A 13595-nucleotide genomic window follows, 5' to 3' on the forward strand; every position below is an offset into this window, starting at 1 on the left:
AAAAGTTCAGGAACCCCTGCCCTGCAGCCAATTTCAATTATAAGTAAGCAAATAAAACCAAAATTCCCTTTTATTTGTGTGGGATGATGGGCGCACAGACTCACTCCAGGGAACTCTGATTTCATTGGTGTGGGTAACTCTGCCCACCAATGCAGATCTCAATCCCTCCACATACCTCTGATAAAAAAAGGAAAAATGACCTTCCCCTAGTGGGTCACCTCCTGGTGCTGAACTCTCCAGACCTAAGAAGTTTATTATCAGGCCTGCACCCAGAGCCTTCCCAATGGGGTAGATCCTGCCGGAGCAACACCCCCACCTGAAGAGCCTTCAAAAACCCTGATTCCTCTCCACAGGAGACAAAGGCATAGACGGCACCAAGGAGGAAAAGGGAGAGTGTCGCTCTTGAGGACACAAGTCTTTCATAATATCAAATCATGCATTTGCCAAGCATACACCATGGCCTGCTTGGGCAGGATAGGACCCAAAGTTAATGGGAGGAGAGAGCAAGTGCCCTTGGAGATGAAAGAGCTGTGAATGGAAAGCCACATCAAATGACTGAAAGTTGTCTGCAGACTTCCTCCTACTCCTTGGAAGAGTTGGGGAGTCCAAGGGGTGGAACGCTGCGTCTCTTCAATGTACTGATTGTGTGTGTTATATACATATTGTGACACACAGACAGAGCTCTCCTAGCTTCTCTCTTGGAGCCTGGCATGGCCCTGCCCCCTAGCACAGCCCCAGTGGCTTCAGTGCCCTACGAGGAGGACCCCTGGCTTGGGGCTATTCCAGTATGGCGGTTGCTCTCTAGATGAGCCAGTTGGTGGCACGGTGGGGGAGGGGGAGTCCTGCTATCTTCCCTCTTATTTAATACGAATTGGTGGAAAGCTATCTATATTGATTTTTTTCCTTCTTCCTTTTAAAAAATATTGTTTGTAACAAGGGATGGCTCTCAGTAGGGGCAGAAATACACTAGGAAATTTAGGCAATGCTAAATCAATAAAATAGTTTTTAAAAAGGAAGTTGTCTGTATTTCTGCTTTTGCTCCTCAGTAAATACAACAAGAACTAAAGGAATGTCTCCGGCTCCCCAGGGGCCTGGCACTCACCTCCACGCTGGTGATGAGCCAGTCGCTCACAGCTTTGCTCTGGGCTCCGCTAGTCACCATCTGAAAGCCATTGGCCGTGGCTGTGTGCAGAAGAACTGTAGAGACAAGAGGCACGTCCCTCAGGCTACACGTCTCTCTTCTTCCTGGTTCACCCATCTCCCAACTCCCCTCAAGGAAATCCCAGGCAGGCCCAGGCAAGATTTCTCCAAGCAGAAGCAACCCCACAGACAGGCTGGTCCTGCCCGGGGAGAAGTTCTCCTCCAAACGTCTTCAGCAGCCTTCCCTGTGCAGACCAGGCAGACCAGTCCCCATCTCCCCTGCACCCTCGGGGCCAGAGTGAGTGTTCTCTCTGCTTAGGAGCTGGTGGATGGTCCTGGGGCTTGAGCAGAGGAATCCTGGCCCCTGGTTCCAGCACAGAGACCCCCACAGTAACCTTCACCATTTAATTAGGCAGAGATGGAAGATGCCAGAGAGAGAGAGAGAGAGAGAGATTTATTTTAAAATGCTGGTCCTGCACTTCTGGGGCAGCCAAAAGGGGCCCATCACAGACTGGGAACAGCTGAACAAAAAAAAAAGTAATGGAAAAGTCATGTGGCCGTGTCATAAGAACCAGCACAAGGGAGAAATGGGGGAAGCCTCAGATGTGAAGAAGCACAGTGACTACCATGCCATAAATGAGGAAAGCCCCAAGGCCTGCTGAACACAGTGAGACTGCGATGAGCAATCTGAGGGCCAGAGGAGAAAGGAGGATCCAGCTAGGCCAACCCCCTCACTCTATAGCTTTAGAAACCGAGGTCACACGAAGCACAAAATCCATCTCTCCTTCTCTGGGAGGTGGGAGGAGGCAGGGCGGGGCAACGGGGAGAATGCTGCCAAGGGCCGGGGGTCAGATACAGTCAGCACTCAGGGCAGCCAGGTTTAACGGTTTCTCTTTGCCCCAAGGAAAATCCAAGGAATGTATATGTGAGAGGGGTGAGAGACCTCAGTGTCTAATTTAAAAAAACAAAAGCTATCAATAAAACTGATATTTTAAAATGAATAAAGTGAATATAACTTCTTTTTAAAAGTATGCAATAAAAGGGGGCAGTTAGGTGGCTCAGTGGACTGAGAGCCAGACCTAGAGGTTCTAAGATACTTCCCGGATGTGTGACCCTGGACAAGTCACTTAATCCCCACTTTCTAGCCCTTACTGCTCTTCTGCCTTGGAACCAATGCACAGTATTGATTTTAAGAAGGCACAGGTTTAAAAAAAGTATTGAATAAAATAATAAAAAATTAATAAATAAAAATGCTGCTCGTTTTCCAGGAGTCAGAGCTATCCTGACAATTCTTTGCAGCTCTAGGAAGGCTGATCCACTGTTGAGTCACAGAAGGAGGGAAGAAGTGGGCTGAGTACACATCCAATTATCCCCCAAATGGATGCTTCCACATGAACTGCACAGGGAGTGCGCTACCCTCCCCCCTCGCCCCGGTTGTCCTTGGCAGGGACTCCAAGAACACGGAAGTCGAAGGAGCTCCTACCTTCGGCCGCAGACGCGGAGCCCTGGGAGGCTGAGGCCACCTGGGTCTGCTCGTAGATGGAAAGCAAGGCGTCATCCTCCACCGCAAAGTAGACAGGGACGATGGTCTCCATGGCCAGCATCTCAGGCTCAATCTCCATGAATTGCTAGGGAAAAAAGGGAAAGCCTGGGCTCAGATGGACCCCTTCAAGTGGTTTCCATGTCCAGTGAATGGCTGAGGTGGGCTAAGAGGAGGGCAAGTGACTGTCGTTGTTCAGTCATCTCACAGTTGTTCAGTCCAACTCTCTGTGACCCCATTTAGCGGTTTTATGGCAGAGATACTGGAAGGGTTTGCAATTTCCTTCTCCAGCTCATTTTACAGATGAGGAAACTGAGGCGGGCAGGGTTAAGAGACTTGCCCAGGGTCACCGAGCTGGTCCGTGTCTGAGGCCACAGTTGAATTCAGGTGTTCCTGACCCCATTGCTCTATTTACTGTACCACCTGGCTCCTCACTCGTTAGACTCCTTCGAATCTCAGCTCAAGCACTAAGCTCCAGGTGGTCTTTCCTGATCCTCCGGACTCCCCTCTGCAATTACCCTCCATCTCCTGACCCTGGATCTTTTCACAGAATGTTCCCCCATTTGCAATTCCTCAAAACCTACCTTCTCCAACACTTCTTCCTTGTCCAACACCCCCTCCTAATGCTCATGCCTTTCCTCTGATGATTATTCCAATTAATCCTGTCTCTGGCTTGTCTTTCCAGAGCTGTTTACATGTTATCTCCCTCGTGAGATGGGGAAGAGGGGGAAGTTATGCAAGAGCTGGGCCCATTTTTCACCTTTCTGTGGAGCTCCCCAGCACAGTACCTGGCACACAGTAGGTGCTCGATAAATGTTTCTTGACTGACTACACTAGCAGGGAAAGGACCTACACAGAGGAGGCCACCTAGCCTCTGAAATAAAAAACTTGGGGGAACAAGGATGAAAAGGAAACAAGGATCAAGGATGACAAGAAGAAGAGTGATTCATGCTCACAACCAGCCATGGCACATAATCAAAGCATTGCTAGAGATGTTAAAGACCATTTAGTACAACTCCATCCCTTTATGGTTAGGGAAACTGAGAACCAAAGAGCAAGAAGGGACTTGTTCCCAAGGCCCCCCAGCTATTGAGTGGCAGAAGTGGGTGTAAAGCCCAATTTTCCAAGTCCTTGTGTAATATTTCAGCAAACATTGCTTAAACTAAATGGAGCACTTTATGGTCAGGTTCATAGAAAAAGCCGTGGGGCAGCGAGTGGAGGGGACAGGGCGACGGGGCGATGGTACTTACTCGGATGACATCCTGGGGCACGGCGGCCATGGCCCGAGGCAGGATGATGACCACAGCCCCAGCAGACTGGCGGAGAGCCTTCTGGTACTGCTCATAGGAGAAATCCACCAGCCGCATCATGACGCAGCGGCGACTCAGCACATCCGCCTCGACCGTCCTCGCCTCTGTGTTGAGTACGGCATTCCGGGTGCCTGCGAGAAAGAAGAAAGCAGAGGGGCCCTCAGCCGCAGAAGATGCGCTCCCCACCCCACGGAGCTCACGAGGGAATAAGCGAGCGGGGCTACGAGGAAGCCACAAGTCCTGGGTTTGAATGAATCAATCCACAGAATTAATGAAACACCTACTATAAACACCAGGTATGGAGCGGAGAATTACAAGGGCCAAGAATGAAAAAATCCCTCCTTAAAAGGAGCTGACATTGTCTCAAGGCAAACGAGTGCATCGACAAATAAAGAGAGAGGACAAATATCAGGTGAATACAAAGACCAAACAGTTAAACACAAGGGAATTGGGGAGCATTCGGGGGATCAGGGAAGACGTCCTATAGCAGATGTCAGAGTTACATCTCAAAGGAAGAGGCGGCTGGCTGCCACAAAAGCCCAGGAGCTGAGAGGAAGCCTGTCCGGTATAAGGACTAGAGAGAACAAAACCCTGGAATAGAACCTCTGTCCAATAAAGTTGAAAAGTCAGGTTAGACAAATGTATTAAAAAAGCAAGGAATGATGAACGGGAGGGCTGCAGAAACACCCAGGAAAATGTGTATGAACAAAACAAGGCAGCAGAACCTAGAGAACGATCTACTCAGTAACTGGGAAAGACAGGAACTTTGAGCAATATAATGTCCCACCACAATTCCAAAAGGACTCATGCTAGAAAATGCTCTCCACCTCCGGATGGAGAACTGAAGGATTCTGAGGGCAGAATGAAATATATTTTTTTCTTTCTGTTCAGAACACGGCTTTATATGGATAATAGGTATCATATTTCTCACCCTCTCAATGGGTGAGGGAAGAGAATTTGGAAATGAAAAAAAAAATTTTTTTTTTAAATTAAGTTGGAGCCAACTTGAGTATGATCTTAAAAGTTATAAAAGTTTTGTCCTAGAAGCAATAAGAAGTCATTGGAGTTGACTGAGAATCAAGGGATCAAATCTGTGCTTAAGGAAAATTATTTTGGCTATAGTGGGTGGTCTGGGCTGCAGTGGGGTGGGACACGCTGGGCCTCAGTGGGGGGAGATTTGAGGTCAAAAGACCAATTAAGAGGCTGCTGCAAAAATCTGGGTGAGAAATGATGAGAGCCTCAACTAAAGCAGTGTCTATAGGAGTGAAGGGCCCAGATGAAAGAGATGAAGAAGCATAAAAGGCAAGATTTAGCCAATGACTGGATTCACAGCGGAAGGGGGAGAGGGAGTTGAGAAGCCAAGGTTACACATCTGGGAGTCTAGAAGATTCATGCCTTTGACAGGTTTGAGGAGAAAGTTTGGCTCAGTTTTGGATGTGTTGAGGAGTTGGAGACATCCCCAGAACATTGGGTTTGAACATCCACTGAGCTCTGTCACCAACTTAACTTGCTTGGAGACCTTAGGCAAGTCCCAATGCTTCCCTGGGCCTCAGTTTCCTTATTGGTAAAAATAAGAAGGTTGGACTTCATGACTTCTAAATCCCCTTCCAGTTGTGACAAACTATGGTTGAACTGTAGAGGACTCTCTTCCTCAAAGACCTTATTTAGAATCTATTATCAAGGGACATTGCAAACAGATAGAGCATGGCCCAGACCTAGAATTGTGCCTATTAGTGCTAACATCCATCTTGACTAACACAAAAAGGTGTTTGTTACGAGCAAAAATGCCCAAATGAAGTCATTTGAGGTATCAGGGCACTTTTAAGACTGCTATAATTCCCAAGGCCAATCAGGAAAGATTCACATTCTTCACAACTTCCAAGGGGGGCAGGGTTGCTTTTTAAGTGCTTTTATGGTAGACATTAACCAGCCATTCAAGCTAATATTGAACATGGGCCAAGTGTGATGATTGCTATAGCTACCATTAAATAGCATTCATTGTCCTTCACTTTCACTCCCTCCACCCTGAAAGGGAGTAACCACATCAGGAAGGTCAAAATGATTTTTTTTTAAGTTTTTCCATCTTTAGTTTCTTATCCTCTCCTGAATTCCAAATCTCTAGATTCCTTAATGCTGATTATACTGAATCCTAAAATGTTAGAGTTGGGAAGGAATTTAGAGATCAACCACTTCAAATCCCTGAAAATAGAGATATTTATTCATTTTAGAGACAACACGTGAATCAGGAGCTCTGGGTTTAATCAGGGCTTAAAAAAAAAAAAACCTACTAAAAAAGTAAATCTCAGGGCTAATTCTGAGATTCCACCTTGTATCTTATCAGATTAACAAAGATGACCAAAGAGGAAAATGATAAAGGTTGGAGGGCCTGCAAGAAAACAGGCAGGCTAATGCACTACTGATGAAAGCTGTGGATTGATCCAGCCACTCTGGAAAGCAACTTGGAATTATGCCCAAAAGTTAATCAATTCTGCATACTCTTTGACCTAGCAAAAGCACTACTCGATCTATACTCCAAAGAGGTCAAAGACAAAGGAAAAGGATCCACATATATGGAAATACTTATAGCAGCTTTTTGTGGAGTATCAAAAACTAAAAACTAAAAAGGTCTCCTCCTCCTAGGGGATGGCTAAACAAATGATGGTACTGGGCCATAAGAGACAATGGAAAGTTTCAGAACAAACTGAAATGATCTCTATGAATTGATGCAAAGTAAAAGGAGCAGAACTAGAACAATTTATACACTGACCCAGAAAAAACTGTATCGAGGGACTTGAGAACTAGGATCAATTCAACAATAAACCACTATTCCAGAAAACTAAGATGAAACATGAGACTCACCTTTTTCCAGAAGGGTAATGACTTTAAAATGCAAAATGAGACATGTATTCTTGGACATGATCAATGTGGAAATCTGTTTTACCAGACTATATGTATTTGTCATGAGGGCTTTAAAAAAAAAATATAATGGGGGTGAACGGACAAGAGAAGAGATGGTGTCTGTAAGCAACCTTTATAATCTTCACATTAGTAATAGCAATACAGCCATAGTTGAGTCTCTGAGCCTCAATTTACTCAATTTCCAAGAGGGAAATAATATTTGTATTTAGTAGGATGTACTGGGTGTTTAGGAAAGACTAGTATCTCTGGAGTGTGAGTCCTTGCAAAGCCCTTTTAAGGGTGCTTATCCACCTCTCGTGTCCAACTGCTGCCTAGTTCTCACCTGTGGCTCCAAAAAGCTGTAGCATGCATAGGGACCACATCCTGATACATCTTTTAGGCAGGTAGGCCAAACCAGGTTGAGGGTAACTGCCAAGCCTCAGACCCATCAGTGAGTTAGGGGGTGTCTACCCTCGGCATGTGAACATTTCTCCCGGAGGAAGGGACAAAGAATAATTTGTTCCAATGGCCACAAAGGCAAGTGTGGACTGATTAGAGCTTGAGTAGATGTCCAAGACACCAAAGTCATCCACTGCATTTCAGGCCACCACCAGTCACCAGTCATCCTGGCATTTGTCTTGCCTCTGAATTTGGATGACTCTGGAAAAGCGAATGGGGCTGAAGATTTTGTGCAAGTCTGCCTCACTTCAACCGAATTTATGCTCGAGTCAAAAGACATCAACAGTGAGATCATTTTAGTCTGAGCGTAAAGGACAACGGATCAACCAGCCCACCAACTAGTACTCAGCATTTCGCAGGGCTGTAGTAGAAAGAGGTAACTTTGTACACCTTAAAACACTAAAACAAGCCAATTCAAGAATAGCTTACCATGTGCACAGTGTGCTGGGCTACAGAAGTGGGATTCTTCATTACCATTCTCTCTGTCTCTCTCTTCCCCCCTCTCCCCTTCTCTCCATCCCTCCCACCCACTCGTTCTTTTACCAGGGGAAAAACATCAAAAAAGGATCTTTTTGGTCAAGCCCCTTTTGGAGGAGCTGCTGTTGGCAGCCCTAGGCAGCCACATGGGGTTTGGGACAAATCTCTACAGCCAACCAAAGCCTTGACCTTAGAGAACAGCTGGCCTCCCAACAGACAAGAACAGGCGAGCATTAGCAAACCCCAGGGACGGCAAGAAGGAACATTTCACTTGGAGAAAAGTGGTCCCAAAAAAGCAATTCTATGAAATATTAATTGTAAGAACTTGGAGGGGGTGAGAGGGAGGAATCGATGCGATGCTCTTCAAAGGAGTTCATGAGAAAAGAAGCTATCAACACTTGGTCAGCTGGGTTTGCCAAGGGCTCACCGGGAAGCCAGTCTTTTTCTGGGCATGATGACAGCAAAGATAGATTAAACTCCAGAAGCAAAGGAGATTTGCCATCACCTTGCCCAGACGACTGTCCAAATCCTCCAGCAATAAATACCATTCAGTGCCCAGCTCTTTAAGAGAAGCCTGAGATCAAATCTGGCCTGGGACACAGCAGAGGGAACACAGGAAAATCCATCTTGTCACCTCCACCAGCCTCAGCCAGGTCAGGTTAAGAAAGAGAATTTGAATCCAGGCCTTCCTGGTTTCCAAGTCAGCTCTCTCCCCACCATACCACACTGCCTCTACAGGACTACAGAAATGAGAATAACTGTTAATTATAAAATCATTACACAAAGATTTGCAGTTTCGTAGACAATCTTATTTGTTGAGTTCATAATAATGTGTAACTTTTGTCAAATTATCATCATTACATATGGAGAAACAGACATAAAAGGGCAAAGTGTGGCCAAGGTCACTGGACCAGTATCAGAGAGAATGCTCCCAGTTCACAGCCCAAAAAGGTTTTCAGCCAACAAGCTGATGGCCTCCTGGGTGTCTGGAATCCACTTTCTCCCTTCTTTTTAAACTACACATATTATTTAACAAATGAATACGATACCATTACAAATATACAAGTATAACTATTTTGGTTTTGACCAGTATTATAATCTGAGTCACTCTAAACCCTCCACATGGAGGTGGGTGACTCCTCTTTATTTATCTGGAAGCTCAGTCTTCCCTACAAGTATCTGAACAAGGTTCTCATCTGCCTTTCTCAGCCAGCTCCTTGGCCACCTCTTACAGGACACTATTAAAAAACCCTCATTTTGGGATCACTCTTTGAATTTCAGAATCCATTCTGGTTACAAGGGCCCTTAAGGGCTCAAATCCAAACATTTCATTTTATGAATGGGAAAACTGAGGCCCAGACACAGGAAAGGATTTGCCTAAGACCATGGAGCAATGGAGGGGCAGAGCATGGATTTAAAACTGGGTCTTCTGACTCAGGGCCCAGTCCAAATCCCTGCCCACTTCACCTGTTTCCCTCCAGGTCTAACCAAATGTTTCAGCTCATGCTGAACCTTGAACTCCGCCCCAGCAATCGAAGATGTAATATAATCTGACCTAGAAAAGGGCAGGAAGCGAATAGGGGGGAAAGGTAACCAGCAAAGCAATCTTGAGAGGTTACAGGTTACTCAAGAAACAAAAACTGGCTATGTTCAAGGACTGGGCTTGGGAATAAAGCAGACTCAAGGACAGAAGAGCCCAGCTCCAGAGCCTGAAGGAAGAAGCTTCTCCTCCCACTTTACAAATGAGGCAGTGCCCTGAGGCCTGGACCAGGATGGGAATCCAAGCCCAGCCAAGGCTCTTCCCTCTCTAGACCAGGTCCAGGCTTACAGTAACATGCGTTTTTCTGGGGGCTGCTCTCCTCCCTCCAAAGACAGCAAATGCCCTCTGCAGAGGATGGCCTTTCAACATTTCCTCTACTTCCCTCTGTGTGGACCTCGAGAGAAGGACCCTGGCCAGAAAAACAGGGGAGGAGAGGATCACATTCTGGGCAAGAAAGAGGAACCGCTCACTCTCAATGGGGCTTTCGACCCACACACACCCCTTCCTCAAGAGGCCTTTCCCCAGCACAAAGTTCTCCCTGTTCTACTCGCCTAAGCCCCAGAGCCCAGGGCTTCTCTGGTCAGCCAGGAGCACAGGGGCAGCCAGTCAGTAGGCAAATCTGTGCCGAGTGCTGGGGATCCCCAGAAGGCCAGCAGACAGCCAGGCCCTGCCTGCTGCCCTCCAGAAGCTGGCTTTCTATGTATGGACCAGAAAGGCTTCTGTAGTCCCAGGACCCCGCAGAGGGCCTTGCACAAAGGAGGCCCTGCCTGAATGAAAGTTTGCTGAGCTAAATGAACTGTAATCCAGGCTTCAGAGCCTCCTAGGGAATGGGCTGCCCATGCAGGTAAGGGCCTGATCAGGAAAAAGATAGAAAGGAGACTTACAGGGAGGAGGGAGTCCACACAAAGGAAGCAAGGGAAGAAGAGACAGACACACAGACAGAAGAGAGACAGACGGAGCAGAAAGAGACAAAGAAACACATAGATAGACAGAGAGGAGAGCTGTCATGCAAAAGACAGGAAGGCAGAGGGGCTGGTCCCAGGAGGAAAAAATGTCATCCAACCCCGGGACCTCATTCCCTGGGAGGATCAGAAGTTCCCAGACTGGGGCTATGGAGGCTCCCCTGAGGCCCAATTAAGCAGAACCCAGAAAAACATACCGCCTTTCCTTGTGCCTCCAGAGTCTTCATTCCCCAGGCCAGGAAACAATATAATGGGAGGGGCCTACGGGTGGCAAAACCCAACCCCAGGAGCTGAAAAGGCGAATTCTCCAGAGAGTTCCAAAGGTACTATGAGTTAGAACAGCTGCTCAGCAAGGGGAGTCGGTCCCAGGACTCTGCCTGGCTTAGGTCCTACATGTACCAGGGTCCTTAGAGGCCATCTAGACCTACCTCTTCATTTTACAGCTGAGATGGAGGATCAGTGACTTGTCCAAGGTCACACAGGCAGGAAGCATCCATCAGAGCTGGGATTTAAATCCAGGCCCCCCAGGTCCAGAGACACTCTACCAGGATTGCCACACATACCACAGTTTTTCCCCAAAGGGCACCCCAGGCCAGACCAAACCTGAAGCCCAAAGTCCATGCCACAGAAGCAGGATTAAGGGGTAGAAGAGGCCTTGGAAATCGTCTCATGGACCCTCTTCAGTCTACAGATGAGGAAACTGAGGCTCTGGAAAGTTAAGGAACACGCTCAGGGTCAAATAGGAGTAACAGAGCCTGGATCTGGACCCAGGTCGTGAGCACTCACACTTTTCAGACACACAAGGGAATAGTAGGATGGGATTCGCAGCCAGTAGCTGTTGAGGGGACCAGCCAGGAGACCAGAATTGGGTGACACTAACAAGGTGTTTACTCTGAGTTTCTTCTCTTGCAGAAAGAGGGGAGTTCTTACCTTACAGGGCTCCTGTGAAGAAAGCCCCTCTAAAGGTGCCACATAAATATAGATTGCTACCACTGACACTGGGGAAGATTTCATGAGGGCGGCAGGATGGAGGTACAAGGGTTAATCTCCTCATTTTACAGATAAGAAAACTGAGGCTTAAGACTTGTCTAAGATCTAGCAAATGGCCGAAAAGGAAATTTAAACCTCAGGTTTTGGATCCCAAGTCCCACGAGGCCCCCCTGGATCCTTGACAAGCCTAAGACAAGAACCCGAAGAGAAACTATCCAGTGCAGACCCCAGCCCATGGAGGGACAGGAGCGGGGATAAGGCACACATGATCAGTCACACACCAATTCTTCTGGGCTCATGTAAGCGGCAGATTCCAAGGCTGACTGTCCAGACCTTCCCCCCAAATAGCTGGCATAGAGGTAGAAGGTGGGAAGGGTCATCAGCAATCTGGACTGTCTGGCATACAATATGGGAGTGTTCCTTGTACCCCAGAAGGTATAGAAAAGTCGCAATTCTGAGGCCAGGAAGCAGCAACAACTTCCAAATGCCTTTGGTGAGGCCAGGACTTTGGGGGACAGACCCTGAAAAATGAGAAGGCTTTGGAAAGAAATGAAAGATGATTTGGGGAGGAGGACTGACTCTGAGAGAAAGTAGAAGATCAGTGAGCCTATGAAAGCCAGAACATCTTTGGAGAAGGGAGGCAGGAGTACTAGCCAGGTCTGCCTCCTCCCAGCCCCCCATGGAGGCTTGCCTTCTGGGATCTGGACAGGATTCACAGGAGCTGCCAGGGTTGGATGGGTTGGGGAGAATGAGGGGCAGGAATACGACCAAGTGATTCCAGCAGGGGCCCAGGGACAGCCTAGAGCCACGGGAGACCCAGACAGGGTGAGTGAAGGGGTCAGTCCTCCTGAAGGGTGAGGCCCCAGACAGGTGGCCTCAGAGTACAGCCCAGAAGAGCAGGGCTTGGGCATTGGGCACGTTGACAGAATTAAGTCTGAGCGAAAAGGGGTCACTCAGACTGGACAGTGAGGACGGCCAGAAAGTAAAGCTGGACCCAGAAGCAAGCAACAGCTAGGCAGGCAGAGGACCGGGCTGGGCTGGGGGCGAACGAAAGGCGGGATTGGACTCGTGGGGAGCAGCACTGGCTTGGACAGGAGTGGGGCACTGAGAGGCAGAGCTGGGCTCTGCGGCGAGACCCGACTAGACCCCGGACGCCCAAAGCAAAGGGCTGGGGGTGGGAGGTTGTCAGTTTGGGGCAGCATCGGACGCTGAGACAGGGGGCCGTCCCCTCGGCCCAGAGCTGGACTCCCCAACAATCCGCATGGACCGCTTGGACACAAGACACAGATCCAAGAATCAGCAAGAGGTCGGGTGGCAGATGGACTCAAGGTCCGGACTCCGGGTCCAGGCTCCCGGAGAATGGGAGAGGCTGGCCCCCAGCCCCAGAGATGAGTGTGCAGGCGGGAGGGGGCCCGGGGTCAGAGGCCCAAGGGCGGAGGCTCCGACACTTCGGGCGGGGCACACCCGCACACTCACGGGGGAGGGGAGGAGAAGGAGGGGGTCGCGCGGGGAGGGGGAGGGGCAGCGGGGGAGGCCCGCCGGGGAGGACGCACCGTAAGCCTGGCCCTGCAGGTCGTACTGCTGCATGCGGTAGACGGTGAACTCGTGCGCCGCGTCGGCGGCGGGCAGCGGCGGCGCCACGAGCAGTAGCACGGCTGGCAAGAAGACGATGAAGCTGAGGGGCAGGCACGAGGCCTTCAGCATGTTCTCCAGCACCTCGCCCGCCTCCTCCAGCATCCTGGCGGCCGGGCAGGGGGCGGCCCCGCTATCTGCGGGGCTCCGGCAGAGACTTGGACGGCGGATACGGATCGGGCTCGGACTCCCGAGGCTCGGACTTCAAGTCCGCCGGCAGCACAGCGGCATGGACAACCCTGGGGTCCTTCAGGCAGCGCCGCGTACACCCCCGCCGCCGCTGCCGCTTTGCCTCCTGGGAAATGTAGTCTTCGCAGCACTAAGGAAAGGACTTGTCCTCAGGGTGCGCTTAGCCTCATGGGAGTCGTAGTCCTCCGGACCCTACTGGGGTCCTGGGGAGGAGCGAAGCGTAGACTGACGGGTACAAACGCCTTTGGGAGATGTAGTCTCCTTGGCCAGGGTGGCTGGGTCACCCAGCCCCAAGAGAGCACGTGGAGTTCAGAATGTTAATTTTAGCATTCCGGGAGGATGCTTTGGCAGGGCAGCCACGTGGGGCTTGGATTTAATTCAGCACTGCTCCTCTTTTGTGGGATCCGGGGCAAATCCCTTGACTTCTATCGGCCTCTGTAGTCTCACCAGTAAAATGA

The 13595-nt window shown here is 49.2% G+C and overlaps 1 protein-coding gene across 2 annotated transcripts in view; it reads right to left on the reverse strand.

Annotated features, from left to right (window-relative positions):
• NCLN (nicalin) overlaps nt 1-13167 on the reverse strand; it is a 36218-nt gene extending 23051 nt beyond the window's left edge. For both annotated transcript variants that reach the window (XM_044672450.1, XM_044672442.1), the window contains exons 1-4: nt 12870-13167; nt 3931-4121; nt 2624-2768; nt 1103-1197 (exon numbers count right to left, since the gene is read on the reverse strand). In XM_044672450.1, coding sequence (XP_044528385.1) covers nt 1103-1197; nt 2624-2768; nt 3931-4121; nt 12870-13053 — 615 coding nt within the window. In that variant the 5' untranslated portion in view covers nt 13054-13167. The remainder of the gene's footprint in view (nt 1-1102; nt 1198-2623; nt 2769-3930; nt 4122-12869) is intronic.
• Between the last annotated feature and the right edge of the window lie 428 nt (nt 13168-13595).

The sequence above is a fragment of the Gracilinanus agilis genome, chromosome 1, assembly GCF_016433145.1.
Source record: "Gracilinanus agilis isolate LMUSP501 chromosome 1, AgileGrace, whole genome shotgun sequence".
Taxonomy (NCBI): domain Eukaryota; kingdom Metazoa; phylum Chordata; class Mammalia; order Didelphimorphia; family Didelphidae; genus Gracilinanus; species Gracilinanus agilis.